The sequence below is a fragment of the Corvus brachyrhynchos genome, unplaced genomic scaffold, assembly GCF_000691975.1.
Source record: "Corvus brachyrhynchos isolate BGI_N302 unplaced genomic scaffold, ASM69197v1 scaffold310, whole genome shotgun sequence".
In the NCBI taxonomy this organism is placed as follows: domain Eukaryota; kingdom Metazoa; phylum Chordata; class Aves; order Passeriformes; family Corvidae; genus Corvus; species Corvus brachyrhynchos.
In genome coordinates, this window is record NW_008236213.1 from 3448593 (window position 1) to 3476396 (window position 27804).

Genomic DNA, 27804 nt, shown 5'->3' on the forward strand with positions numbered 1-27804 from the left:
ATGGATGAACTGTGCCTCCTGGAACAGCACGTAGCCACACAGGCTGGTGGAAGCTGTGGGCTTGCTCAGTTTCTTCCTACCTGTGGAGTACCAGACACTGTATGTGTGCTCGGAAAGTGATGGAATTCAACAGCAAGCTGTGTGTTGTCATTCTAATGACAATAAATAGTTTTGTGAATTGGGGTTTGGTTTTTTTAATAGCTGTTAAATGAGAAGTATTTAAGAATGGCTGTAGCAGAGCAGGCCAAAGGCTTCTGTAACCCAGTGCCCTTTCCTAGGTAGGGGACAAAAGCAGGTATGTAGGTAAGAACAGATCAGGCATGCAGTGATATAGGCTCCACCAGCTGTGGCTTGGGGTCTTCCTGAACCAGATATAATTTTTTTTCAGTACTCTCCCATATCAATTGATTTCTTTACTTCAGAGCTGTTCTGTCTGCCCTCGGACCTCAGTAAATATCCACTGTCCATAGCTTTAGTGGCAAAGGGTTCTGTTACATAGCTATGTGCTGTGTAATAAAAAATTCTTAGCAACCTTGCATGTTCTGAAGCTGCCATTTACTTCCTATTTGGCAATCCTTTTTCAGTGTTGAGAGGGTGAGCAGTCAATCCCATTTCCTCTCATTATACTCTCTGAATTTTATATTTTGTCTACCAAGAGTCATAGCCCTCTTCACTGTTCCTTGTTTAAGGCCTTTCTTGATTATTATTGTCTTTATGCACCTGCAAGTTTCTGGCAAGTTAGTGTAATAGTTTGCACTAACCTGTGTTATGTTAGGTCTGCTTTAGCTACTTTAAACAATGTTCTCAATGAGTTTTGTGTAATTGATTGTTATTTAAAATTTGCAGGTCCAAAAACTTACAGTTTTGGTTCAACAACAGATTCCAGTAGTGCTGCAAATCTAGATAAATCTGTTCTTAAGGCAAGTATCTTCTTTATGTAAACAACTTTGATTGTCATAATACTGCTTTAGCTGAGTAGATATTTCTTCAGGTCTATTTCAGTATTATGTTGTGCACGTAAACTACATTAATGTGTGAGACAGTCACCATTTTGAGTTTGATATTGTTTAGGGTTTTGAGTGTCCTTTAAGAAATAGGGATAAATTAACAGTGTAGGAGAATGGCTGTCTGTTTTTTAAATAACAAATCATACTTCGCATGCAAGATTATTTTAGGAGTTAGGTTCGGGCTTCTGCTGTGTGTATTGATTTTTCTTCCTGTCAGGAAAGAGTTACAGATTTTATATAACAAACTTAGTAGTAAGTAAAGCCTGGTTCATGTTTCAGAAGAGTTTCAAATATTAGAATTATTATACTAAATTTGTTTTTTATAAAGGTGTTTTGGAAGGAGGATATCACAGATTACATCTTTATGTCCAAATTATCTTATACAAGTAGAACAGAAAGACCTTGGTTTTTCTGGTAGAAATTTTTGAAAATTTACTTACGGCATTTCACTTAACATACCAAATTTCCTTGAAAATGTAAATGGGCTTTCTTGGTAATAAGGAACGAACCCCTCTATTTCAAGTAAAAGCATATAGCTTGCAGAAATAAAGGTATCCTTTTTGTAAGAGATGTTTAGGCCACTTATGGAAAGCTTGAAAAATTGGAATTTGAATGGCAGAGAGATTTCTCCATTCTTACATCCTTAGTCATTAAGAGCACTGACATGTCAGAAAAGCTTCTAATGTTTACCTGTATCAATTAATTTTTTCTTTGCAGGTAATGATAAATGGTAGTTTGGAGAAAAGGATTATCGATGTGATTAATAAACATAAAAACCAAAATGATGACAAAGGAATTATTTCCAAAAGACTAACTGCAAAGAAACTACAGGTACAGTTCAAAGTTTTAGTTTCCATTATTTATGTAGAATAAAGTTTGTTTTTTGTCATTTTTATCAAGTGTTATACTACACTTCTGTATACAGTACAAGCCAATACACCATGCTTTTCAGTAGTTACACTAATGATTAGTCAGTGAAATCAAGAAGTATGCTTATTAGGAAAGGCACATCTTTATGGATTCAGGAACTAAAATCAAGAGGTTTCAGACAACGTAGAGGAATAGTACTTAATCTGAATGATTTAGGTTTCCTACATTTTTCATTCCATATACTTGGAAAATTACAGGTATGTCCTTATTTAGCTAGAAAATATATTGTGTACAGAGGCAGGAATGTAGATTTATTTACACCTATGCATGTATATTTAGAAAGAAAGTATTATAAACTCTGTGTGCAAAACAATTTTCTGCTTAAGTTTTAGATACATTGTTGCATATTGTTTATCTCCCTTTAATGCTGACTTTCTGATATGTGGGAAATAGAACTTCGCAAGCCTGTGTTACATTGTTAGATTAAATACTAACCTTTTCTGGCCGTCTCATTTATAGGATGTATATATGGCTTTACAAAGATTCTCTTTTAAGACTGAGCACATTGAAGAAGCAATGAAAAATACACTTTTATATGGTGGTGATCTTCACTCTGCACTTGACTGGCTTTGTTTAAACCTTCCCGATGGTGAGTGTGGTGACAAAATAGTTCTTGACAGAAGAGAAACAGGACCTCCTAAGGAGTAGCATTCCTACTTCATAGTAGCAATTAAATACAATGTGTTTCTAAGACTAGTAGTTACAACAGTGTTCTTTTCCTAGAGGCACGCCTGACTGGTTCTGGGATATTTTGGTGTATAAATCTTGTGGTCTTCCTGTTTCTGCACTTGGAGTTCTGTGGAAGTCCAGTGAGCAAATAGTATCTTACATAAATGCTAAAGCCTAATTTTTATTTCTGTTTGTGTTCTTCTAATTGTTTCCCAACACACTTTAAAATATTTTCCTGTAATTATTATTGATATTTTCTGTGACATGTTTTATTTTGAAGATGCCTTGCCTGAAGGTTTTAGCCAGCAATTCGAAGAACAGCAGCAGAAACCTAGAGCAAAATTTCGTTCTGTTGTGTCACAACGTGGAACGCTGCCTCCCTTAGAAGACAACAAAAAGAAAGAAAATGGCCCTGAAACTAAGGTAATCTGAAAATCTAATCTCTAGTTACTTGGGGCAGGGCAGGGAGGAGAGAACAAAGCTTTCAGAAATATGGGAGATGTATTGATTTCAAGCACTGATGTGGAAAGCTTATGAAAATGTTGTATGATTGATAGTTGTCACCTGCATTTTAATTTCAGTGGAAGGTGCCATAGTGGAAGGTGTCTCTGCCTATGGCAGGGGTGTTGGACCTAGATGATCTCTAAGGTCCCTCCCAACACAAGCCATTCTATGACTCTATAGATTAATTGCTTAATTTTATCCTATAATGGGTTTATTCTGTTTATTTACATGTGGCACTCTCTACACACTTGCATGGGTTAAAGTTTGCATACCTGCTTTCAGTGTTTCGATTTCTGTGGTTATTGAATCTTAAACTAGAAAACAAAAAGATTTCATGCAAATAATTTCATTCTTTATGGCAATTATAGTTGCTCTAGTGTTAAGATCTATTTAAGTGTATGGTGGAGTATTCACCCTGGTTGGGGAAGTTTGAGCCATTTTTTTTCTTGTCATATATATATTTTATATATAAAATCTTAACCAGTAGATCCTGGATACTGGCAGAAAAAGCATTGTTTTCACGTACTTTATCATTACTTTTAACTTACATTGCTCTTAGGAAACGAATGTGAGAAAAGAGAAAGAATTGAGTATGAAGGAATGGATTTTGCAATATGCCGAGCAACAGAGTGATGAAGAGAAGGATGAGTCTGTGAAAGAGACAGAGCAAGAAAAATTTGACCCAGTAAGCAGAATAATGCTTCATGGAAGTCTTTCTAAAAACTGATATGTCTGGTACATCTGCATGTGGTGGACCTATTTGTTACAAAATTGTGTATTACAAATTGGGGATTGAAAACTTCTTTTGTGTTATCAGTAATGCATCTGGCTGCTGAAGGAAAATCTGTTGAAGCTGCTTCTTTTCTAAGTTGTTTTTCCTTTCCCATATTACTTGCACTGGGTTCAAAATGTTGGAATGTAATGTGCAGGAAAAATATTTAAAATACATTTCAGTGAGATTGAGTGAGTTACTATCAAATTCTGGGAGGTTTTGAGTGTTAGTTAAGTAAAAACTGATTTTTTCCCCATTGTGTAAGCTTGGTACAAAGGATAAAAAACCTGCACTTTATTATGAAGGTCATTGAAAGTGACAAGCATACCATGTTCAACTTGTAATTAATAATTCTGTTTGAAATAGAATGAGAGGTATGTACATCTGTCTGCCAAGCTTTCAGAAGCAAAAGAACAAGCAAGCATCTCCAAGCAAGACAAAGACAAGCAAGGCCAGAAGGCAGCACAAGAAAAAATAAGAAGAATTCAGCAAGGTAGAGCTATGCAAGTTACCTGTGTTTTATTTTCTGGCCTGCATGTTTGTTAGGCGATTAAATATTGGAGTCAGATTGACTTGAAGATGATTTCATTATCTTTTATGCCACTCTGTGAAATGAAGGCTTTTCTGAATCTGTTCTTTCTTGGTCAAATTCTAAAATGTCAGTAACATTTCACTACTTCTGTTTTTGGGTACTCAGTATGAATTAATGTAGTGTTTTTTAAGCCGTTGGTGGGTGTAAGTTATATTCTCTTTCTGACAGAAATGGCAGTACTTGAGGAACATCCAGTATTTAATCCATCTATAAAGATTTCAAACCAACAGCAAAATGAAAAGAAAAAAATTCCCTCACCTCAGCCTCAAGAAACCACTTTGAATTTGAGTTTGCTTGAAAAACCTGATGGTGCTGCAAAGGAAGACAAAGGTGCGTTGGAAGTGATTCAGTATAAGCTTGAATCATACCATAAATTTCCAAAATTAGTTCTTGTTTTTCTAGGTTTGCAGTGATAAGTGAACCAACTTGGTTGGAAAGGAAGGTGGATTATCACAGAACCAATTAGCTTGGAAAAGACCTCTGAGACTGAGTCCAGCCTATGACCAAACACCACCATGTCCATTAGACGATGGCACTGGGTGCAAAGTCCAGTCTTTCCTTAAATACCTCCTGGGTTGCTGACTCCACCACCTCCTTGGGCAGCCCATTCCAACGCTCGACAGCCCTTTCTGTGAAGAAATCCCTCCTACTGTCCAGCCTGAACCACCTTCCCTGATGCGGATTGAGGCTACATCCTCTTGACGTATCATCAGTTGCCTGGGAGAAGAGGCCAACCCCCACCTGGCTACAGCCTCCTTTCAGGCAGTTGTAGGGAGTGATAAGGTCACCCCTGAGCCTCCTTTTCTCCAGGCTAAACACCCCCAGCTCCCTCAGCTGCTCCTCACAGGACTTGTGCTCCAGACCCTTCCCCAGCTCCGCCGCCCTTCTCTGGACTCCCTCCAGCACCTCAATGTCTTTCTTGCAGTGAGGGGCCCAGAACTGGACACAGCACTCGAGGTGTGGCCTCACCAGTGCCCAGTACAGGGGACAATCCCTGCCCTGGTCCTGCTGGCCACACTATTGCTGATCCAGGCCAGGATGCCCTTGGCCTTCTTGGCCACCTGGGCACCCCCTGGCTCATGTTCAGCTGCTGTCACCAGCATGGCCAGGTCCTTTCCAATCACTCTGTCCCAGCCTGTGGTGCTGCCTGGGGTTGTTTTAGCAGGACCCAGCACTTGGCCTTGTTGCACCTCACACCATTGGCCTCAGCCCATCGATCCGGCCTGTCCAGATCTGTCTGCAGAGCCTTCTTGCTGTCCAGCAGATCAACACTCCCACCCAAATCAGTGTCATTTGTGTACAGTCTGTCTCACTGACCAAGCTACCTTTAAAGGATCTGGAGTTGTTTTAGCAGATTACGTTGAAAGCTATTTTTGTCATGCTGTCATGTCTTAAAAATTAGATTTTTTTTTTTCAGTTGTAGGGCTAGTTGCTATTCCAGTCACCTTCACATGTTTTTCAACTATTTTCATTGTAAATATTCAAATTGTTAGGTTATTTTCTAATAACGAAACTTTAATGAAAGTTCTAAAATTATTGGGTGATCAGAGATAACAAAATACTGTAATTAATTTTCTGCCAGATACTTCTGGTAGGAAAAGCAGAAATTTCTGTCATGTATCATCAATACCTGTATTTCTGCAAAACATTCCAGAAAATAGTGCTGTCTAGTTAAATACATGTGAATAAAAGGTAAAAATTACTTCAAATGAATGTAGAATAAATTTTAAGATACTTAAAAATGTGTTTTTCTGCTCTTGCAGTGAAAAAGAGGGAACCACTAGATATAAGAAATTTTGATTATAGTGCTCGAAGCTGGACTGGTAAATCTCCAAAACAATTTTTGATTGACTGGTGCAGAAAGAATTTTCCCAAGAGCCCAAATCCTGCTTTTGAAAAAATTCCCGTTGGAAAATATTGGAAATGTAGGTATGTATTTCCTGTAATCTTTACATTTGTCTTTTGGTTCATTTGAAAATAAAAACTGGGTCAATTCTGTATTGTTGATTGAGATTTATATTAATACAGTGTGTTTATATAGTGTGTCCTGTTTAGTCCATCAGGGATGTATTTTACTCTGAATAGCTCTCAAAAGTGATGCTTGGACTAGACAAAGTCACAAAAATAAGATTCTAGTGAAAGATCCCATAAAGCAGGGATAAGGGTTTTTTATTTGTGTACTGCTGAATGAAAGATTAGTCTGAAGCTGTGAGATAGATTTGAACAGTTTACATTTGATATTCAAAGTAACAAATCAAAGATTCAAGTTTGTGAATACCAAAACCACTCTGGAGATTGTGTGAAATAAAGTGCAAATTAAAAATTTGTATTAAAACTAACATAAATTTGTAGGCAAGAGAGTGCAGTATTTTATTTTAAAATTTCTTTTAGAAATCAAGTGTATAATATAGATTTGTAAAGTAGAATATTACCATGTATAAATAAAGTAGTCACAACATTATAAATGAGCAACATTTCTTGAAGAAACCAAGGAAAAGAGCTTGTTTTCTTGCTCAAGCTAAAAACTACTAACGGACTGCCACCCTAAGAATATGGAAAATTTGACTGCTGCTCTGACTGGTGTTTATCTGTTAAACAGATGTTTGCGTCTCAGTAGATCATTAAATGTCACCTCGACCTATCCTATATGCTTACAAGCCCACAAACATTTAGTCCTTCTTCCAAAGCACCTAACCTTAATGATAATCTGTGTGTATATAAACACTTCTGCCTTGAAGAAAGTGAAGATGTTTGTGAAGAGGGAAAAAAACCCCACGAATTCACAGCTGGAATCTTTGCTGAAAATGTTACGTTATATACGTATTTTCTGTTTATATCAGTAGCAAAAAATTGAGGTAAATGCCTTTGAAATATCTCTTTAAGGGTCAGGATTATCAAGTCATCAGATGATGTAATGACAATGTGTCCTACAATTGTAACAGAAGATAGTATGCAAGCACAACATCTAGCTGCTACTTTGGCGCTCTACCATTTAACCAAAGGACAAGTAAGTTTCTTAGCAGTACTACTGTTCTTGGTCTCAAATCTGCTTCTGCACTTTTTTGTTATCTATATTATTATCTATGGTTAGGTTCTAAAAATAGTTTCATGTAGTATTTCCCATTAAATTCTTTGCTTCTATTACAAATTCATTTGTTTTTGTCTAATTGTGCATATGCTTTGCAGCATACAGAAATGATTTTTTTTGTAAAGCTGTACTTTCAGTCTTGTAAAAACTGTAAGCTAATTGAAAATAAAAATTTATTGTTGACATTTCTATTACTTCTTTCATAGTTTCTGTATTCAGAATGACTTCTTTCTTGGTTTTTGTCATATCTTTTGACATTTGAGTTTGTTTACACATGAAATATTAATGATGATACTACTAAGTAGTATGTAATAGTTTTTTTCTGCTTTTTGCACCTGAAGTCAGTTCATCAGTTGCTGCCTCCTACCTACCGAGATGTCTGGCTAGAGTGGAGGGATATTGAAAAGAAAAAGGAAGAAGAAAGCAAGATAGAAACCAACAAGCCACGTGATACCTTTATTGCTAGATTATTAAACAAACTCAAACAACAACAGCAGCTACAGTCTGAAAATCAGCCAAAACTATCTGAGGGCCCTGAAGATTCCTGGGAAAACTTAGTTTCTGATGAGGACTTCAGCAGTCTCTCCCTTGAGACCTCAGATGCAGATAATTTGGAACCTTCAAGGATTTTGTTTAAGAAGCTGCAGAGTTCTTCCAGATACCAGAGGCTTCTGAAAGAGAGACAGGAGTTACCTGTGTTTAAGCACAGATACTCAATTGTAGAAACTCTTAAAAAACATCGAGTAATTGTTGTTGCTGGTGAAACAGGCAGTGGGAAGAGTACCCAGGTGCCCCATTTTTTGTTAGAAGACTTGTTGCTAGATGAAGGATCAAAAAAATGCAACATCGTTTGCACACAACCCCGAAGAATCTCAGCGGTGAGTCTGGCAACCAGGGTTTGTGAAGAGCTGGGCTGCGAATCAGGACCAGGAGGAAAAGTAAGAAGTGTCTGAATTCTTTTGCTTGTCTTGATCAAATACAGGGGGCTGGATTGTTGACAAAAAGCAAGAACACTACTTCTTACACAACAAAACAATTAGATGCTGTTTTCTCTTGAAAAGGACTTCTTGGTATGTCAGTTATTTATTTTGTCTTGTCACCTGTGAACCTGTAGGTATCTGTGTATGATTTCTAAAATCTTCAGAGGCTGATGTAGAGCAACAGTGTTTCATAGTGGGAATGGTCAAAGATTTGAGCAGATGCTCCAGGGACTATTGGCCATCACTATGACTAGGGCTGAAGCAAAATCCCCTGAATAAGGCTCTGAGCAATCCAGTCTGACCTTGAGAGAGGGCCTTTCCAGTATAAGTTATTTTGTTATTTGAAGAAAGCTGAAGTCCTGCATTTGTTAGGGTAATTTGTGCAAAAATACTTTTGAGACTGTCAGAGAGTCCTGAAAAGCGCCCTGATTTTACCAGCTCTTTGCTACTCTGGATAAACTTTTGTATTTTTCTTTTCTTAACAAAGGAAGGAAAGTACTTGTATGGAAGTGTGGCAGTCATTCAGTATACTACTTAATTAGCAACTTGTGCGGTGTCTGAATCTGACAGTAGAGTTCACTAAATTTTGAATATTGTGAGCTTGTATGTTTAGTTATTCTATATTTTTAATTTATTTTTTAAGAATTCCCTGTGTGGATATCAAATTCGTATGGAATCAAGAACAGGAGAAGCCACCAGACTACTGTACTGTACGACAGGTGTCCTGCTTCGAAAACTTCAAGAAGATGGTCTTCTTTCAAGTATATCTCATGTTATTGTAGATGAGGTTATCAGTTCTTTACTGTTCTGCAGAAATTATAATTATTCTGGGCCTTGACCTGTACTAAATTCTTGCTATAGATGTGTTTTTCTAATTCTAGGTACATGAAAGAAGTGTCCAGTCTGATTTCTTGCTAGTTATTCTGAAAGAGATCTTGCATAAACGTTCAGACCTGCATCTGATTTTAATGAGCGCCACTGTAGACAGTGAGAAGTTTTCCAGCTATTTCTCACACTGTCCCATTTTAAGGATCTCAGGAAGGAGCTACCCTGTTGAGGTAGGTAGATGTTTATTTTGATTATGCAAGACACTTTGTATGCATGTGTGCAGTGTTTGCCTGGTTAGTATCTAGGTAATATACCTATATCACTTTTTTTTTTACCAAAAATACAGATCTTAAAATAAATATTTTAGGGACTTGTAGTCCTTTTATGAAAATACAGAATAGCTTCAGGGCTTTGAAGTACACAGCTGTACTATTTCTTCGTGATGGATTTAATTGATTACAGTCAATCCATCAGTGACACTTTGATTTTTCTCTGTTAAACCTAGGTAGAAGGTAAAGCATTTAAGAATTCCTCCCACCCCCTGTAACTTTGTCATTGCACTCTTAGGTGTTTTTCTTACTTGTGCTATGTAGACTATGGTAAAGGTTATGTAATGATCAGGTGGAGAAGCCCGTTGACAAACTTGTAGCAGCTCTAAGGTTAGGTTTTCAAAAATTGTAAGAGTTTTAGTTGAAATCTGGAAGATTTATTGCAACATTAAGGCATGCCCTGTTCAACTTTGTTCAGTAAGCTTTAAAAAGTGAAAAAGGCTGCTCATTAATTTTTGACATGCCTTGTGCTTTTTCTTTGAATTTTCACTAAAGATTTTTCATGTTGAAGATGTAATTGAAGCAACTGGCTATGTTTTGGAGAAAGACTCAGAATATTGTCAGAAGTTCTTGGAGGAGGAGGAGGAAGTAACAATAAATGTTACCGGCAAAGGAGGAAGCACTACAAAGCACCAGGTAAAACAGGCATTTTTCGTTTTGTCTTGGAAATTTTGAGGGTTTTTATTATTTAATCATTTTGGTTCCTTTCAATTAAATGTTATTGGATTGTAGAATATCAAATATTCTTTCAGTTTATAAAAGACACAGTGGCACTCCTACAAATACTTGTGAATGCTGCACCCTTTTGATTGTCACTCCAACTCCTATATAGCTGTCTTGATTTTGCTGTATTTGATAATGAGGTATCTTGTAGATTCCCAGCTCTGCACTATAAGCAGCAGCAGGGAAAGCATTTAATTTTTTTATGCCAAAGAATTCTCCTACATAGTGAACCTAACAACAGAAGAGACAAGGCTTTATCCTTACATGAAAAACTCCAAAGAACCTCCAACTTGACATGCCAAATGAGATGATTTACATGAGATTGTTGTATAGACCTCTTTTCTTTAACAGTCTGTGGTTAATCCTTGAGTACTCTGCAGTGACAGCTCTCTGTGCTTTTGCATCAGAACTCTTGAAGGGGAGATTCTGTCAGTGCCATCTGACTTCAGCAGCTTAGGCTGTTCATGTAGACTATGTATTTTGGGGGGATACCCATCTGCTCCAACTTGCTTTGCAAAACTTCTGGAAATTTAGCTTGCTATGATCAAACACTGATACTTAAGTTGAAAAAAATACTCTGGTATGCTCTGTTGATTGTCCTTCAGTACAGAAGAATATGTGGTGTCATGCTTCTTTAAGTATATTGATTAACAGTGAAAAAGTTTACAATAGTGCCACTTAATACAGAAACTATGCTATTTGTTTAAGATGCCTGGAAACAATTCAAATGTATGTCTCTCCTGCTAACTCTTCTTTCTTGTTCCAAAACACTGCAGGAGTTGCCACCTCGTTCATTCTTAATTTTTGTTGCTACCATTACTTGAGAAGGGTGAAGTGAGGGAGAGGGAAAAGGTGAAACTAGTTTCTTATACCCCAGAGTAGGAGTTTTGAGAGACAAGAATACATCTATTAGCCCAGTTTGAACTGATACCAGTTGAATGCTAGATATGGACCTGGGGCCTGTTTACTTCTTCAGCAGACTTTAATTTTTACCTTTTTTCCATCTGGAGTGTCATTTAACAGTTGTAGATACCTATACACATTGTGTAGGTGATTGTGATCAAATCTAACTTGCATGGGTTTTGGTGGGAAGTTAGTCAGTTAGATTTCTCTTATCCCTATCTCTGTTTCAAGTGAATGGCAAATTCACCTTCTTCTCTCTTACCTTCATCTAAAATACTAAGAATGTGATTTTTTTTTTTTTTTTTGCTTACTCTTGCTTTTTAGGAGTATGTCCCAATTCAGTCTGGATCTGGTATCGATTTGGCTCCTCACTATGCAAAGTATAGCAGTCGTACACAGCAGGCTATCTTATACATGAACCCTTACAAGATCAACCTTGAACTTATTTTGGAGTTGCTTGCATACTTAGGTACAGTCCACTTCTTAGAAAGTTTATATACTTGTGGTTGTCCTTTGGACCTATTTTCCAGTGCTTTCTACTGATACTGAAGTACTTGACTTCATTCTTAAATGAAACATCCTAAAAAGCATTAACCACGGGGTATAGCATTAGTTCCTGTTGTTACGTGAAACTTCTTGCAATGCATGTTTGTTTTAACTATATGCTTGTACTGTAATTTTGCAGATAGAAGTCCCCAGTTCAAGAACATTGAAGGTGCTGTGCTGATCTTTTTACCAGGCCTTGCTCACATCCAACAGCTGTATGATCTCATTTCAACTGACAGAAGATTTAACTTGCGTGACAGGTAACACAGATGTATTTTTTTAAGTTAATACTCTCAGTTACAACCCAATAAACATATTCATTAAGGTTTGCTGTTCTTGTAAAAGGAAACTGAGAGTTATACCTCTGACCTAATTGTGCTACAAATGTACTTTTACTGCAGTACAAATGTGGTTTTGCTTTAATACGAATGTACTTTTACTACTATAATCTAAAAGTTGTACAAGCAAAAATGACAGATACTTAAGAATGGTATGATAAATTTTCTTTTGTTACTTTCTATTTTATTCTTCAACAAATTTATTTAATCAAAAGCAGTTGACTACTTCTTTTCCACTTCTTAGGGTATGGAAGCTGCCATACCTGGGATACAGATTTCTGTGGCTTACTGTTTACATGGAAGTGACTACTTCCTGAGAAGAGCTCCAGAGCATCTGGATCTACCAAGAGAAATGGCCTAGGGTTGTAGTGACAGATAATTTCAAAATTTTTTTTTTGGGTAACTGAAAGTTAGCAACACAACTGCATAAAAGGAACAATTGCAGTCAAATGCTAAATATTTGTTGGTGCACTGAGATGTAAAGGTCTGGAAGAGAAGGAAAGTACCAGTCTCTGTGGCTGTCTCATCTCCAAAGGCCTTTATTACGCAAACTTAAAGTTGCATGTGTTTGTAATGGTCCTTGTCTTGGAAGAACAATTTGAAAAACTTGGGTTTATGGACACCTTCCTCCCTTTATTGCTAGGCTATTATTGTAAAGTAACCGGAAGTTCTGCAGTATTACTATTTTGCCTGCATTTTTACTGAATGGGAGAACATCCCTATGAGCTAATGATGTTATTTTTTCTAGATATTGTAATAAAACAGTGAAGCAGACTTTCATACCTAATCATACAAAGCTTTATTCTTTCAGTTGTCTGTTCTAGTTGCTTTCTCCGAATGTTGTCATTATTCTGGTCTCATTTTTTTACTCTATCTAATTTGATAAGTATATATTTATTACTCTAATTTCTTGTTCTAGGCACAGATTGATAGCTCTGCATTCTGTTCTTTCAACTCAAGATCAAGCAGCTGCATTTACAATACCTCCTCTTGGTATTAGAAAGGTAGTATTTACAAAGTTCACAGCTGAAAAGAGAAGTTTTCTGTGGGTGCAACTCTGAATTGTTATAAAATATAATCATACAGAATTACACAACAAACAGTTGTTCATGGAATTTCCTCTCTGCAAAGAAACAATTCTAATTTCATGATCTAGAAGCTAATGTTCTGTGAAAATATTGACAGTATTGGAGAAATTCTTAAACCTAATCTTTTTCTGTGAACTTCTTTAATTCTTACTTTCCTGTATTTTAGCTATTGTTAACCAGTAACTATGGCTTTTTTCTAGGAAAAATACAATTTTATTTACTGCCAAACTATGTAATTAAATGTTGATTAGTTTTGGCAGATACTAGCCAATAATTTTGATGGATTATAAAACAAAATGGGAATGTGAAATTCTTTATTAACTTTTAATTTCTCTCATTGGGAGAAACTAGACAATTTCCTAAGTCATGTAGCTTTTAATTATTTGTCAGTTTATTTAAGGAAACATTTCTGGATAAAAAATTTTAACCAGACTTACCCCATAATACTGATTTAAAGGGTGAAAACTGTTAGACATTCCAGTTCTTCTATTTATGTTATGTTGCTTTTTCCAGATTGTTTTGGCAACCAATATAGCAGAGACGGGTATTACAATACCAGATGTTGTCTTTGTGATTGATACTGGGAGAACAAAAGAAAATAGGTAAGAGTTTGATTTTCATCAATCATACTGTGATTACTGTAAATATTTGGAGGATAGAAATACAAGAATTTTGTAGTATCCTTCTTAAACTAGAGTTCCGGATGCAGAAATGAGTGCTGAGCTCATATAACAGCTTGGAGTTTTAGGTGCAAGTTTGGGATGTATCGTTGGAATTTCAAATGGTGTGAAGAACAGGGGAAGTTATCCACAGATAATGGATGTAATGTATGGATAATCATGATTAAGTACTGCTTTAAAAATGAAGGAAGTATGTTTTATACTATCTCTGTTTTTAAGAATTATTTTTCTTCTTCACTTTAAATGTGAAAAGCACTACACAATGTATTGGAATGATTCTGAATTGCCAGGGACATGCAATAATAAAGTTTTCATTTTCCAATATTTACAGTTTCATTGGTGAGTTGTATTCAAGGTTTTGTAATATACAGTTCCACCCATGCTTAATTTTCAAAACTAAATATATTTTCAAGTAATTGCTCATTAAATATATTGTCAGTGTGCTGATGTTCAGGTTATATGTATGTGCAGATTTTAATTCTGAAATCTGAACAGGCTTTTGCTTTATAATTTTTAAGGTATCACGAAAGCAGTCAGATGAGTTCCCTGGAAGAGACCTTTGTTAGTAAAGCTAGTGCTCTGCAGCGGCAAGGAAGAGCCGGGCGTGTTAGGGATGGGTTCTGCTTCCGAATGTACACGAGAGACAGGTATTGTAAACTTAGCAGAATTATGTAAATCACATAGATACTGTCTTTTTGTTTTTCTGTGAAAAACCAAGAATTCTTGTTGAAATTCACATTATTTACTGCAAACCAGAAAGATAAAACTGGAAAAAAACTCAACCAAAACAAGAGTTTGAATGTCATATATATAAAGTGTTACGGTAGTCTTTTGCATTTTTTTTAAAAAAGTTAATTTTACTCTTAATATTTCTAGAATGTGTTTTTTTAAAAGTATCCATAATTAAAGGAAAAATGCAGCACAAGGAATTGTAGAACATGAATTTTTTAACACTGGCTTGGTTCACATCAAATGTGTGCAAACCTTATCTCCTGAGCTTTGAATTTTTTATCAGGCAAATCTGTAGGTTTCTGAGGAGGTATCTCTATGGATAAGAGATGGGGGCACAGCAGAATTAGTTTCTGTTACTGCAGTGGAATAACCTTTTTCCTGCTTCTGTGAAAGCCTGAAGTGACTTTCAGCTGAGAAACAAAGGTTAAAGTCTTCTGATACAACCAATGAAGTGTCCCTTTTAATCACATACAAGACTTTCAGTTTGAAAGCATTAAAGATTTGTTTTGAAAATTGGGGTTTCCTGCCTTTCCCTCGACTAAAACTTGTTTTTCAAGCCACAACACATGCCTTAATTCAAAGTATGAATGGCTTACCCATGCCATTGCCATTCAAGAGAAAAACTGGAAGAGTGACCATGTGAAACCCAGATTTACAAGTTTAATTGAAAGATTTAGTTGAATATATGTTTCTGTGTTTTTGTGATGTTGCAGGTTTGAGAGTTTCATGGAATATTCTGTTCCAGAAATATTGCGTGTGCCTTTGGAGGAATTATGCCTTCATATTATGGTATGGTTTTTGGTTTTAGAATTGCTAACCTTGTGTGGTGGGTTGACCTTGGCTTGACGCTGGGTGGCCCCAAAGCGCCTCTATTATTCTTGTCCTCAGCTGGATGGGAGAGAAAACATAACAAAAGGCTTGGTAGCTAAAATACTACACATGCCTTTGGAGAAATTACACCTTCATACTATTGCCTGGTTTGGAATTACTGGCCTTAGTAGCTAAAAAGGTTTGCTACGACAGACCTGATCCAATGTAATTACTTAATGGGGCTTCTCCCACAGGTCAGGGGGTAACTCGGCACTTGACTGCTGGATAATAGGAGCGCACTGTTCAGTGAGAATAGTCTACTATATGATTGCAGTTGCCTCAGAGTAACAACTGAAACTTTGTTAAATAGCTTTCTAATTGATTTCTGCTTAAGGGAGCAATTCCTTTACTTCTCATTGTGTCCTAAGTGAGTAGGATGTGCATGGAAAGATGAGCAACCTGACAAATTAGTGCTAGGTTGAACTGCATCCCATGAGGATTGAGTCTCCTGCTCATCAGTGGTCATTGGTAACACACTTCTCTCAACAGTGGTCATGCCATATGGAGCCCTTCCAAACAATGAAGTTTTGTTAACCTAATGTGGGGCAGATCAGCCTTCTGGGAAGCAAGAGACTTGTTTAATGGGGAGGGAATGTGAACTTTTGATGCAAGAACAGCTTTGCAGTTTTCTGTGTAGCTGTTGGAAAACTTTTTAATAATAAACTTTTATATTGAAATATATGCCCCTTTACTTCACAGAAATGTAGTCTTGGCTCTCCTGAAGATTTTCTTTCCAGAGCGTTAGATCCGCCACAGCAGCAAGTAATTGGTAATGCAATGAACCTGTTGAGGAAGATTGGGGCTTGTCAGTTACATGTGCCCAAGCTGACTCCATTGGGCCAGCACCTTGCAGCCCTTCCTGTTAATGTAAAGATTGGCAAAATGCTTATATTTGGTGCTATATTTGGCTGCTTGGATCCTGTGGTGAGTAAGAAATTATATTTTAAAAAGTATAAAAATGGTTAACTCTTTGCAATTAATCTGATTTCTTATAATGTGATATTTTGAAAAGATGATGCAAGAAGTTAAAATGTTTAGGGTGAGGGCACCCAGACATCATGGAGGGGAATAACGTAAGTGTTCTTTGGTTGGACTCAATGATCTTAAAGGTCTTTTTTGACCTAAAATGATTCTATGATTCTGAACTCCTAGGAACTCTCCACAGTGGATAATGAGGCTTGCTCTCCAGTTCTATCCATGGTGCTCCCAGGGAATCTGACATTTAAAGAAAACATCCTCTTACATGTGGGTTGGGCAGTCTGGGCTACCCCACAGTTTGTGGCCAAGAACATTATCAGAGTTACTGCAAATTAATTGATTGCAAATAATTAATTTATTTATAAAGGCTGTGGCATGGTTTTTATTTTCACCTAATCCATTTAATTCACTGCAAATTAGGAGAAAACATGAGTATGTTAGTTCCTGGAATGTGAAAGTTAAAATTCTTGATGTCTCCTTTTAATGTGTTATAACCTAAAGCAGTTGATTAATCTGACCTTCATTGCCCTGTCACTTGGTAAAATATTTCATGTGAGTTTTGAGATTTAATGGTTTTTATCCTTGCATGTAAAACACTATATAAATGGTGGCTTTAATATAAGCAAGTGCTGAATTCTATATAAGAAATTCTTATGGTGCTGAGTTTTCCTTGAGACTTAGTAGAAGATAAGCTATAATTAAATATTATATACTCTTCTTAGAGTACAAGAGCTACTATTTCTCAGGTGCAAGAAGTCAGGCAGGGAATACAGTCGATGGGCCTGAGGGGAGACCTGCTGGTCCAGCTCAAGGGCAACAAGTAAATGCACAAGCAGTGCAGAAGCAAGGACAGGTGTCCTGGAAAGAGTATAGGGATGCTGTCTAGTTGTGTAAGGGATGGGGTGAGGAAGACCGTGGCAAAGATGGAGCTGAACATGGCAAGGGACACAAAGAAGAGTAAGAAGAAGTTGTACAGCTGTGTCAGCCAGAAAAGGAAGGTGAAAGAAAATGTGCCGCAGCTGATGAAATGGTAACAACAGATGAGGAGAGGGTTGAGGTACTCAGCAATGTTTTTGCCTCAGTCTTCAATGGCAACCTCTTTTACGGCAGTCAGGTGAAGTCCCAGGTGACTAGAGAAGGGGAAACATTGTACCCATCTTTTTCTTAATAAGTAGATAAGAGGCAACTACTTGGGAACTACTAAGCTGTCAGCTTCAGTTCTGTACCTGGGAAGATCATGGAACAGATCCTCCTAGAAATACACTGTGGCACTTGGAGGACAGGGAGGTGATTCAAGACAGCAGCATGGCTTAACCAAGGGCAAGTCCTGTCTGCCCAACCCAGTGGCTTTCTGTCGTGAAATGACCACATCAGTGGGTAAGGGAAAGGCTACATATTTGTTTATCTGGACTTTCTGTAAAGCCTTTAACATGGTCCCCCACAACATGCTTCTCTCTAAATTGGAGAGAGATGGATTCAGTGGATAAACTATTAGATGGATAAGAAAGTGGTACAGTCCCACCCAGAAGGTGATGGTTAATGGCTCAGAGTCTTGATGGACATCAGTGACAAATGGTGCCCTCAGGGGTCTGTATTGGGACCAATGTTATTTAGTGTCTTCATCAGTGACATAGATGAAGACGTTGAGTGCACCCTCAGCAAATCTGAAGATGACCCCGAGCTGAGTGGTGCTTTTGACACACCTGAAGGATGGGATGTCATCCAGAGCGACCTGGAGAAGTGGGCAGATGCGAAGCTCACAAGGCCAAGTGCTGGTGCTGCGCCAGGGTCAGGACAAACCCTGGTATAAACTCAGGCTGGGCATGAGCAGACTGAGAGCAGCCCGGAGAGAAGGACTTGGGGGTGCTGGTGGGTGAGAGGCTGGACATGACCCAGCCATGGGCACTCACAGCCCAGAGAGCCAAACGTGTCCTGGGCTGCATCCAGAGCCCCGTGGGCAGCAGGGGAGGGAGGGGATTCTGCCCTTCTGCTCTGCTCTGCTGAGACCCATCTGGACCACTGTATGTGACTCCAGGTCTCCAACACAAGAAGGACGTGGACCTGTTGGAGTGAGTCCAGAGGTTATCACAAAGATGACTGGAGAGGATTGGAGTACCTCTCCTTTGAGGAGACTGAGAGAATTGGGCTTGTTCAGCCTGTAGAAGAGAAGGCTTCAGGATGACCTAATTGCAGCTTTTCAGTATCTGAAGGGCATTGGAGAGGAACCTCTTACAAGGGCATGTGGTTATAGGACAAGAGGGAATGGTTTAAACTGAAAGAGGATTGGTTTTGTTTTGATATTAGGAAGAAATTCTTTACTGTGAGGGTGGTGAGGCACTGGAACAGGTTGACCAGAGAAGTTGTGGATGTCCCATCCCTGGAAGTGTTCAAGGCCAGGTTGGGTGGGGCTTTGAGCAACATGGTTTAGTAGAAGGTGTCCCTGCCTATAGCAGGGGCTTGAAACTAGTTTATCTTTAAGGTCCCTTGCAACCCAAGCCTGTAATTCTGATATTGGCAAAACAAAATTTAAGACTATTTGTATTACAAACCTGTAAGCTTATAATAAAATATTTTTAAGTGATGTGTACTTTATAATTGCAGGCAACTCTGGCTGCTGTTATGACAGAAAAATCCCCATTTACTACACCTATTGGTCAAAAAGATGAAGCAGATCTTGCAAAATCATCTCTAGCTATGGCAGTTTCAGACCATATAACAATCTACAATGCTTATCTGGGGTAAGTGATGGTTCTCCTATGCTCGTAACTAGTAGCAGATAACACTTAAGTAATGCAGTTATGTGAAGAATCCTTAATATCTGTGGAACTGCTTTCACTTCAAGTTTTTTCTCTTCGGAGTAGCAATAGATTGCCAATACTGTAACACAAATGGATAGCTTGCTTAGTATGTTGTTCTTCAACTTCTTTTAACTATGCTTACACACCTATAGAGGTTTACTGTGTGGGTTTATCCTAGTGTTTAAAGTATTTTGTTTGCTGTTTGTGGTATTTTGACCAGAATATTTTGTATTTGATAAAGCACAAATGTATAAAATGACATACAGGTTTTTTCCTTTTTAGGGTATTACCACAAAATCTGAATTTTGTTTTGACTGTCAAGACAGGCAGAAATGTGGGTTTTGAGAGTAAATCACCTTGTATTTTTGTTAGTATCTGTCAAATCTATGTTACAGGCATGTTCTCTGGAGTGCCCTTAGACCAACAGTATTCATCTTCATTAATACAACTTACGTTAGAGTGGAGAATGCTTACCAAAATACATTATTCTTTTTTAACTTAGTGCCACATCTGTTGTTATAGTCTTGATGGGTTTCTTCCTGCTCTAATAAGACACAGTTTTTTCCTTAGGTGGAAAAGGGCTCGACAGGAAGGAGGATATCGTGCTGAAATGACTTATTGCAGAAGAAATTTTCTTAATAGGACGTCGCTGTTAACTCTGGAGGTAAAGCATTCTATGTTCTGCTCTGCACTCATAAGTTATTTGTTAAAATTTTCCTCTGAAAATGTCATTCCCTTTTAAAGAGGTGATACATCACAGTTACTATTTAGACAAGATAAAAGCAAGTGGAATTCTAGGGACTGATGAAATGTGCACTCTCAATCAAAGCAGCTGTATTTGTATTTGAGTTTTGATATGCGCGCTTTGGTAAACAGTTTTGTAGTCACTGCCATTGGAGAAGCTAGGCCTTACTTCCATCAGACGATCAAAACTTCATGAATTAAAATATTTATATTATTCTTGATATCAAATAACATATCTATTAACAGTTAATTTAAAAGATGAGCCACAAACTTATGTGAATAACCTCTTAGTTTTGGTAAGAAAATGTTTTAATTGATCTTTTTCTTTTAAGTTTGGGTGACTGAGTACTTCTAAGCAGAACTGGATCTTTGATGTAGCTATATCTTTTTCATTTTAACTACAAGTAGAGATTTAGTATTTGCAGCATATGTATTTCCATATGTCTAATCCTATATTCCAGATATCAGATTGTTTTATAGATGATGTTTTTCTTATAGAAATAGCTAGGATTCCAGTGTGGCTGCAGAAAACACAAGTGGTTTTTCTAGTAAGGGACTTTCCCTTGGAGAGCATGAATAATTCAGATGAAATGTCATTTCCTGCTGCTGAAGTGAAGTATGTAATTTTTGAATTAAAAACTTAACTAATATCCTAATTTCAGGATGTGAAGCAAGAACTCATAAGGCTGGTCAGAGCAGCAGGGTTCACAGCACCTTCAGTGCAATGTGGATGGGATGGAAATGGAGCCACACAATCCCCGTCTCCCAGTGAAATAGCTCTTCTTAAAGCTGTGTTGACTGCAGGGCTCTATGACAATGTAGGAAAAATACTGTATGCAAAGTCTGTGGATATTACAGAGAAGCTGGCTTGCATGGTAGAAACTGCTCAGGGTAAAGCGCAAGTTCATCCTTCCTCTGTAAATCGAGACTTGCAGACATATGGATGGCTGCTTTACCAGGAGAAGGTAAGTTGAAGATAGTGAATGCAGCTAATAGTTTGTGTAAAGGTGGAGTTACACCTCTAGTATACTTTAAACTAGTGTATGTTATTTAATATCTAAATGTTTTATCTTAAAGAGTCTTTTATTATCTAATGATCCTAAAAACCATAAAAATGAGTCATCTGAGTGCTGAAGAACAAGAAGGTAAAGCTGAAGATCATGAACAAATATGTTCATGGTGAAACTGATAGCTATAAATGAAAGGCATTTTCTTTGTATCATTTAACTTAATAATATAATTGACTTTTTAAGTACAGTCTTGTTGATTTTAGTTTTACTTTACACAGTAAAATGTAGTAGTAACTTTTCAAAGTCTACTTTTTCACTGTTCTAAGGTTTTGAAATTTGGTACTGACTTAACCCAGTAATAAAATAGCCAATTCTGTAATGGACTGCTGAACTCCCTAAGTGAATTGCATTATTTTCCCTGTCACTTTCTTTCCCTTTCAACAGAAAACCTTGTCAGGTATTTGCTGAATTCAAGTGTTTGTATTTAGTTACATTTCTGGTGTAACAGAAGTTTGACAGCAGTTGCTTATTGGCCAAATTTACTGTAGAGAAGCAGAAAGCATTAGACTTTTTAATGCGTATAAAGTGATAGTATTTTTTGAGACCTGAAAGTACTTCTTGCCCCCAAGAACATCATAGTCTGATGACAAGACAGCAGCTAAGGTAGGTAAGTTATTCCATGAACAGTAGGGCAGACAAAGCCTGCAATTTTGTGTGGGGGTGCACTCTTTTTATGTCCATTCTTCCCACTACAACTCATTTCACCTCATTCTGTCTTTGAGATGCTCCAAAGCCAGAAGCAGCACATGCTGAGCCCCGTACTTCATGCAGTGTATGTCTGGGTGTACCACATTTATGCATGTGCGTATGTGGATGCAGATAAATTGAAAAAATAGCTGCTCCCAAGAAGAATGTATAATGAAAGAGCTTTTCCTCCCTTTTACCTCAGTAGTTTTATTACTTTTAATGTAGCTTCTGTGAACACCACTAGGCTAACATTACCTTTCCATTTGAGCTTTAAGAAGGTAACTGTGGCTTTAGCTAACTTCCAGCATATAAGCCTGCCACTTACTTAGAGGTGAATTATTTTAAGTGGTGTAAGGCAGACAAATAGCTATTGATCGTGTCCAATAACTTTTGTTGGTTGCATCTTAAAAAAGAAAAAAAAAAGTATTTTTTGCGGGTAGAAGTAGCAATCAGATTTATTGTTATAGATGTTACATGATTTAGGATTTTTTGGTTTTGCTGTTATTTGTTTATGTTTGTTTATATGCAGGTGAGGTACGCCAGGGTGTATCTGAGAGAGACTACTTTAATATCCCCCTTTCCCATTTTGCTTTTTGGTGGGGATATAGAAGTGCAGCATCGCGAGCGTCTCCTGACAGTTGATGGTTGGATCCATTTTCAGGTGCGTTGGAGTTACAACTAAACTACCTTTTATGGTTCCGTGGGCTTTTGTATTACTCAGTTGATGTATCAGCTTGATTCAGACCACTGTATATGGAAGATGGAGAAAAGAAGGAAGAAAGGGGGAGAAAATTAAAAAGAATGATGGGAAATTTTATATACATGTGATGAAATCTTAATAAATCACACTCAAAAGAATAGATGTGTCAGATGTGGTTTGCAACAAATCAGTTCCCTCTCTCTTCAAGAAGAAAGTGTTCTTTCAGAAAAGTATTGAAAGTGGATGAAGACTAAGCCTTTTTTTTATAGAGCTTGCACTGAAAGCAGAGGAGTGTACTGTTTTTATATTACCCTTTCCTACAATCTTATAATCTTGTAACTACATATTCGTCTTTAGCACACTACTGTATACTGTATACTATTTTATAGTGCAGATGAAGTTATTTGAAAAAGAAAAAAATCCGTATTGTAAAATTGCTGCTTACTTGGGTTTGGGGTGTTTGGTTTCCTTGATTAGGTTTTTTCCTTTCCATACGTGAAAGCTTTATTTGGAAATGGAAAGGCTGAGAGCGTTTTCCTAGCATATTTTTGCAGACAAAACAGTTGTCATGAAAAGATCCTCTGTGAATTCTGGTAAATGGCAAGTAGTGGGTTTTGCTATCCTGACAGCTACTTGGTTACAATTTTCTGTGCTCCTGTGGGCTATGTGCTACTCTCAAAGACAACTATAAGCAACAAAACCATCTTTTGCAGTCTGCTGATCCAAGTAAGCAACCATCTAATTGAATTCACTGTTTATCATGAATAGGGAATTTTAGAAAGCAGGTCCCTTGTGGGTTTGTTGGAGCTTTTTTTCCTGGTCCCTGGATTGCTACAGTGGCGCAGTTGCTGGGTTAGTCACATCTTACAGAGTGTTTCAGAATTTCTACTTTTCTACTGAGATGCTAACCAGAATACATTGCATTTTGTGCTTCTGCCATAGCAGCTACTTGTTGGACTAAAGGCAGCATATAAATGAAATAAAGACTGAAATAGGGAGGGAAGGATAAAAATATATATTTCTGGGAGAGGGTTCAGCTTTAGGTATCCAAATTCCTAGTGAGATTTAGGAAGGGCTCATGATTGCTTTCTCAGAAGGCCTGGTAGACCTCCCAAGAGGGAAATGTGTAGCTATTTTATTTCAGGTATAAATGTAATATGAGCTTTGTTACCTTGGGGCAGAAAAGGCGATTAATTGGGTGGCTTTTTGGTAAAGTAATAATTTCCTCTTACACTGGTTGTGTGGGAGCCCTTCTGAGCTGCTGTTCTTCAGGCTTTGATACTATGAACAATTGGTGCTTAAAGCTAAGGCATAATGTAAACCCAGTCATTTCATGAGTATACTATCCATCATGGTTGTCATTACCATTAAGAGTCATGTATGTGCATCATGTTTGCAGGAATCTTACTACAAACTTCTGTTTATATGTAGAGTAATATTATGAGCTATATTTTGGTATGAAATGTCTGATAATGCAAATGTTTTTTCTTTATAGGCTCCTGTTAAGATAGCAGTAATTTTCAAACAGCTGAGAGTTCTCATTGAGTCCGTTTTAAAGAAGAAGCTTGAAAATCCCAAAATGTCACTTGAAGGTAACTTTATTGCTGCATTGCTGGCACTACTGTTTAAGTGGACCTTGTGGCAAATCTGAGGAATTGTTAGTACACTGCATCCTCACATAGTAGCATGTGTGACATGAATGTTCCATTAAGAGGCGTCCAAAAAGTGATTACTAACCACATATATTATGTGGCTCACCCCAGACGTATGAAGATCTGCACAACTGTTCTTTTAAAGGTATCCCTGACAGTAACATGCAGGGTAGTGGTAGTAATGGTGAGGCGTGCATCTCAAAACAGCATTGAGACTGTGTGTGGAGAATCCTAGGTGTGGATGACTTGTAAATGTTGTGCAAGTTGTCTCAAAATCTAGGTTAACCAACTGCATGTTGGTTCCCAAAAGTAAGAGATAGTGGAGCACAATTTAAACTTTGGACACTGGATGTTCAGGAGCATATTGTAGGTGGGGAAGAAAGGGAGTTCCTGTATGCTGATGTATCTGTAGTTAACCCACCACTTTCCCAATCTTTTTTGTGAAATACTGAAATGGTCATTGGCCGTTCATTGGATAATTTTATAATGATGTACTGTGTAGATACTGTTGGTCCTTTTGCTTGCCAAATGGTAATCGCTTGTCTTGCTTTAGATTCTGGAGTAGCCTAAAACATTAGAAATTTAAGTTGGTGAGAGCTAGACTTCTCTTACGATTTTTTTGGGGTTTTGGGGATCAATTTTTAAACTCACCGTTTTTTCACCCATTTTGTTTGTTTTCTTTTCTAGATGACAAAGTCTTATACATCATCAAAGAGCTGATAAAAACAGAAAATGGTAACTGAAACCAGAAATCACTAACAAATCAGAGCTTCAGTAATTGCAGGGGAAATATGCACTCCAACATTAATTGAAAGTTTTTAAATTCTTCGTGTGGTTGATACCAGCCATGATGGGGATAGACTGCATGATTTTACATAGGATCAATCTTTCTCTTTATCAGTTTAAAGATGAACATTGAATATGTTTAGCCTTTACAATATATTTGGTGCCATTTGTCTGTTTGAATGATAACTGCAAGCAGTTTATTTTCAAAAGAGACATGGCCGTGAACAAGTCCTCTTTTTTTAGCTTAATGTGCTAATCATGCCATCAGTGCAGTATGTACTGATGATTAAAGATTCAGTCCAGAATCTTAGCTGAGTAGAATTCCATGTGTGCAAACAGAAGACAAATGTTTCTCGTATGGGTTTCATAAGGGATGATTTTTTTTTGGAACTATGAATTTACAGTATTAAACCAATACATGTTAGGGAAGTCTTATTTTTTCTGTATGACTTACATTAAGAAGATGCTCTATAAGGTGATAGTATGGACTGCTGTGAACAAGTGCTCGGTGAGGCGTGTACTGACCAGCAGATCCTCCCAAACAGAGGATGTGCCTCTTTTCACAGTTGCTACTCCCTATTTACCCTGATCCTTGCAACTCCTGCAACTGTACTATATTTTGCTGTCCCTTTTTTGTATGTTAAGTTTTGCATAGTTCTGCAAGCCCCCCTTCAAGTGATGATCATGGGGTTTTTTTCCCTTTGTTGGTCAAAGTTCATGTTGACCCTCTTCAAGGAAATACCAGAGAAGCTCCTAGTGGAAACTTCCAGTGGCAGTTCTCTCCTACCGTACTTCCTCACAATGACTGTATATTTGTGTGATCCTTTGTTTCTTGTTTCTTTAATACTGAATAATCCTTAACTGAGTAGCTTAATTAATCAGATGATCTTATATTCCACCTATCCACACTATTTCCAGTTATGAAGTGCAATTTTAGATTGCCAACTCAGCTTTCAAAAATAAGGAATATATTGGTGGGGAGGGTTTGCCATTAAACAGTTGCTGTCAAGTAGGAACTGTCTTTACAGACAGAGGCACAGTGTAGATGACAACTTCGGTTTAATCTGAAAAATAAAAGATTTTATACAGCTGAGGTTAATTGTGTACAGAAAGGGCCCTGAGGAAAATGAATGCATAAAAATGCAAGATCTATGGACCCTGTCCATTTAGATTATCATAGCAGAACTGGTATTGCTGTCCAGCTTGTGTACATTAGCTTACACTTAGTTCTGGAAGAGGAAAGTTTGCTAACAGTTCTGAGGGAACAGGGATCACATCTGTTACTCTTTTGTACGTTATGATAATCCAGTGATAGTCCTGATTTCATAGGAGACAGGAAGTGAGTTTTGGGGGTTTTTCACACCACCATTTAGGCAAGGAAGCATTTGAATAGGAAGTTTTGATCTTAGACCATAAGACCTCAACTTTGCCTTCAGTATTCCCACACTGAAGTCAAAACCACACTGAAGTGTAAATTATATTCATTGAAGATACAAGCTAAATCTGTACCCTAAACAAATTTCCTAAGTTTTGTTTTGGTTGAGATATTTTATTTGTATCCTTTGGAAAAATGAGTTAGAAAAACATTTCAGTAATTCAGTAACTAGCAAGCTCCTCTTTCTTTTGGGTTTGAATTTTGGAAAGGGGTTATTGGTCTCAAATGGTTAGATCCTAGGGAATGTGTGAATCGAGTTTGAGTTCTTCTCCCTCATTCAACTGTGATGAATAGGAGGTTTTTTTCCATTTATGGGTGGTAATGTTGAAATTCAGAGTTATTCTTCGTTTTTCTAGCATGCTCTGCTTTGTAATCTTTTAAATAAATAACTGAAATAAATTAAGGGGATATATTGTAATAACTGGGACATTGCACGATATGCGTGAGCAACAGTTTTCTGCAAAACAGATTAAGGAGGTTACACTGTGGTGTACAGATAAGCACAGTTATCTTAAAAAAAAAAACAACAAGAAAAAAAACCAAAACAAAAAAACAAATACTATGCTGGCTTTCTGCTTCTGCAGTATACATGAGCAACTTTTGTGCCTGTACTCTTTTGGGTGAATGATCTTTCTCTTTTGCTCTATTTATTTAATAAAGACTTCTCTTAACACCTTTGTGTTACTTTTCTCAAGGCATTTGTTGGACACAAGACCACTCTCTATCTCTTCTGGGTCTTGGTCACTGTAGTCTCAGCTGTGGTCTGCAATGTGTGTTTTGGTTTTTTTTTTTAAGGCAGCTTGTTCTCCTGGTCTCTGTCCTCACCTCGGAGAGGAGTTTCTGCTCCTGCCATTCACGTTGTAGAATTCCCACCTCCTCCCCTCTTTTGCTTCTGGATCATGGGCTGCTTGAAGCTCTTGTTTCCCGCTGGTATCTTTCCCAGCGCTTAACCCAGAAGAGGTTTGCTTTTTCTTTCTCCAGGTCTTTCCACGGCTATAGCACATTATAAATTGGTGGATGGAGTGCAGGACTATTTTGATTTCCCTGCATTCGGCTGTTTAAAATAGTTCTCTATTCATAGATGGAAGTGTAACTGAGCCCCAGATTGCCCGGGGAGCTCCAGCATTCCCAGGTATCTCTCCTGGTGTATTTGTGCTGTTTCTGGTGACCTGCAGTGAAAAGTGTTAGTTATGGGGAGTGATCAGTAGCTGTTAAAGCTTGTGGGGTTCCGAGTTGAACTGCTAGGAGCTGGAGAGACGCCTGCTTTTGTAATGGCAAAACAGTTGCAGCAGCTTCAGCTGGCTGGCTCCATGCTCTGCCCTGGGTTTACGGCACTGCTGCCCGCTTTGCTCTCTGTGCCCTGCCAGAGCGAGGG

General features: G+C 37.6%; 1 protein-coding gene across 1 annotated transcript; it reads left to right on the forward strand.

The window, feature by feature from the left end:
* DHX29 (DEAH-box helicase 29) lies at positions 1-27102 on the forward strand. Its single transcript, XM_017743669.1, has 27 exons — positions 1-99; positions 594-920; positions 1725-1838; positions 2397-2526; positions 2887-3029; positions 3670-3795; positions 4249-4375; positions 4643-4804; positions 6238-6403; positions 7358-7481; positions 7904-8500; positions 9186-9329; positions 9424-9600; positions 10195-10335; positions 11650-11794; positions 12011-12131; positions 13129-13213; positions 13811-13899; positions 14496-14624; positions 15423-15498; positions 16279-16503; positions 19159-19295; positions 19926-20019; positions 20762-21064; positions 22386-22517; positions 24052-24148; positions 24896-27102. The coding sequence occupies exons 1-27, from the start codon at positions 1-3 to the stop codon at positions 24949-24951; spliced, it is 4266 nt and encodes a 1421-aa protein (XP_017599158.1). The 3' UTR covers positions 24952-27102.
* The last annotated feature ends 702 nt before the right edge of the window (positions 27103-27804 follow it).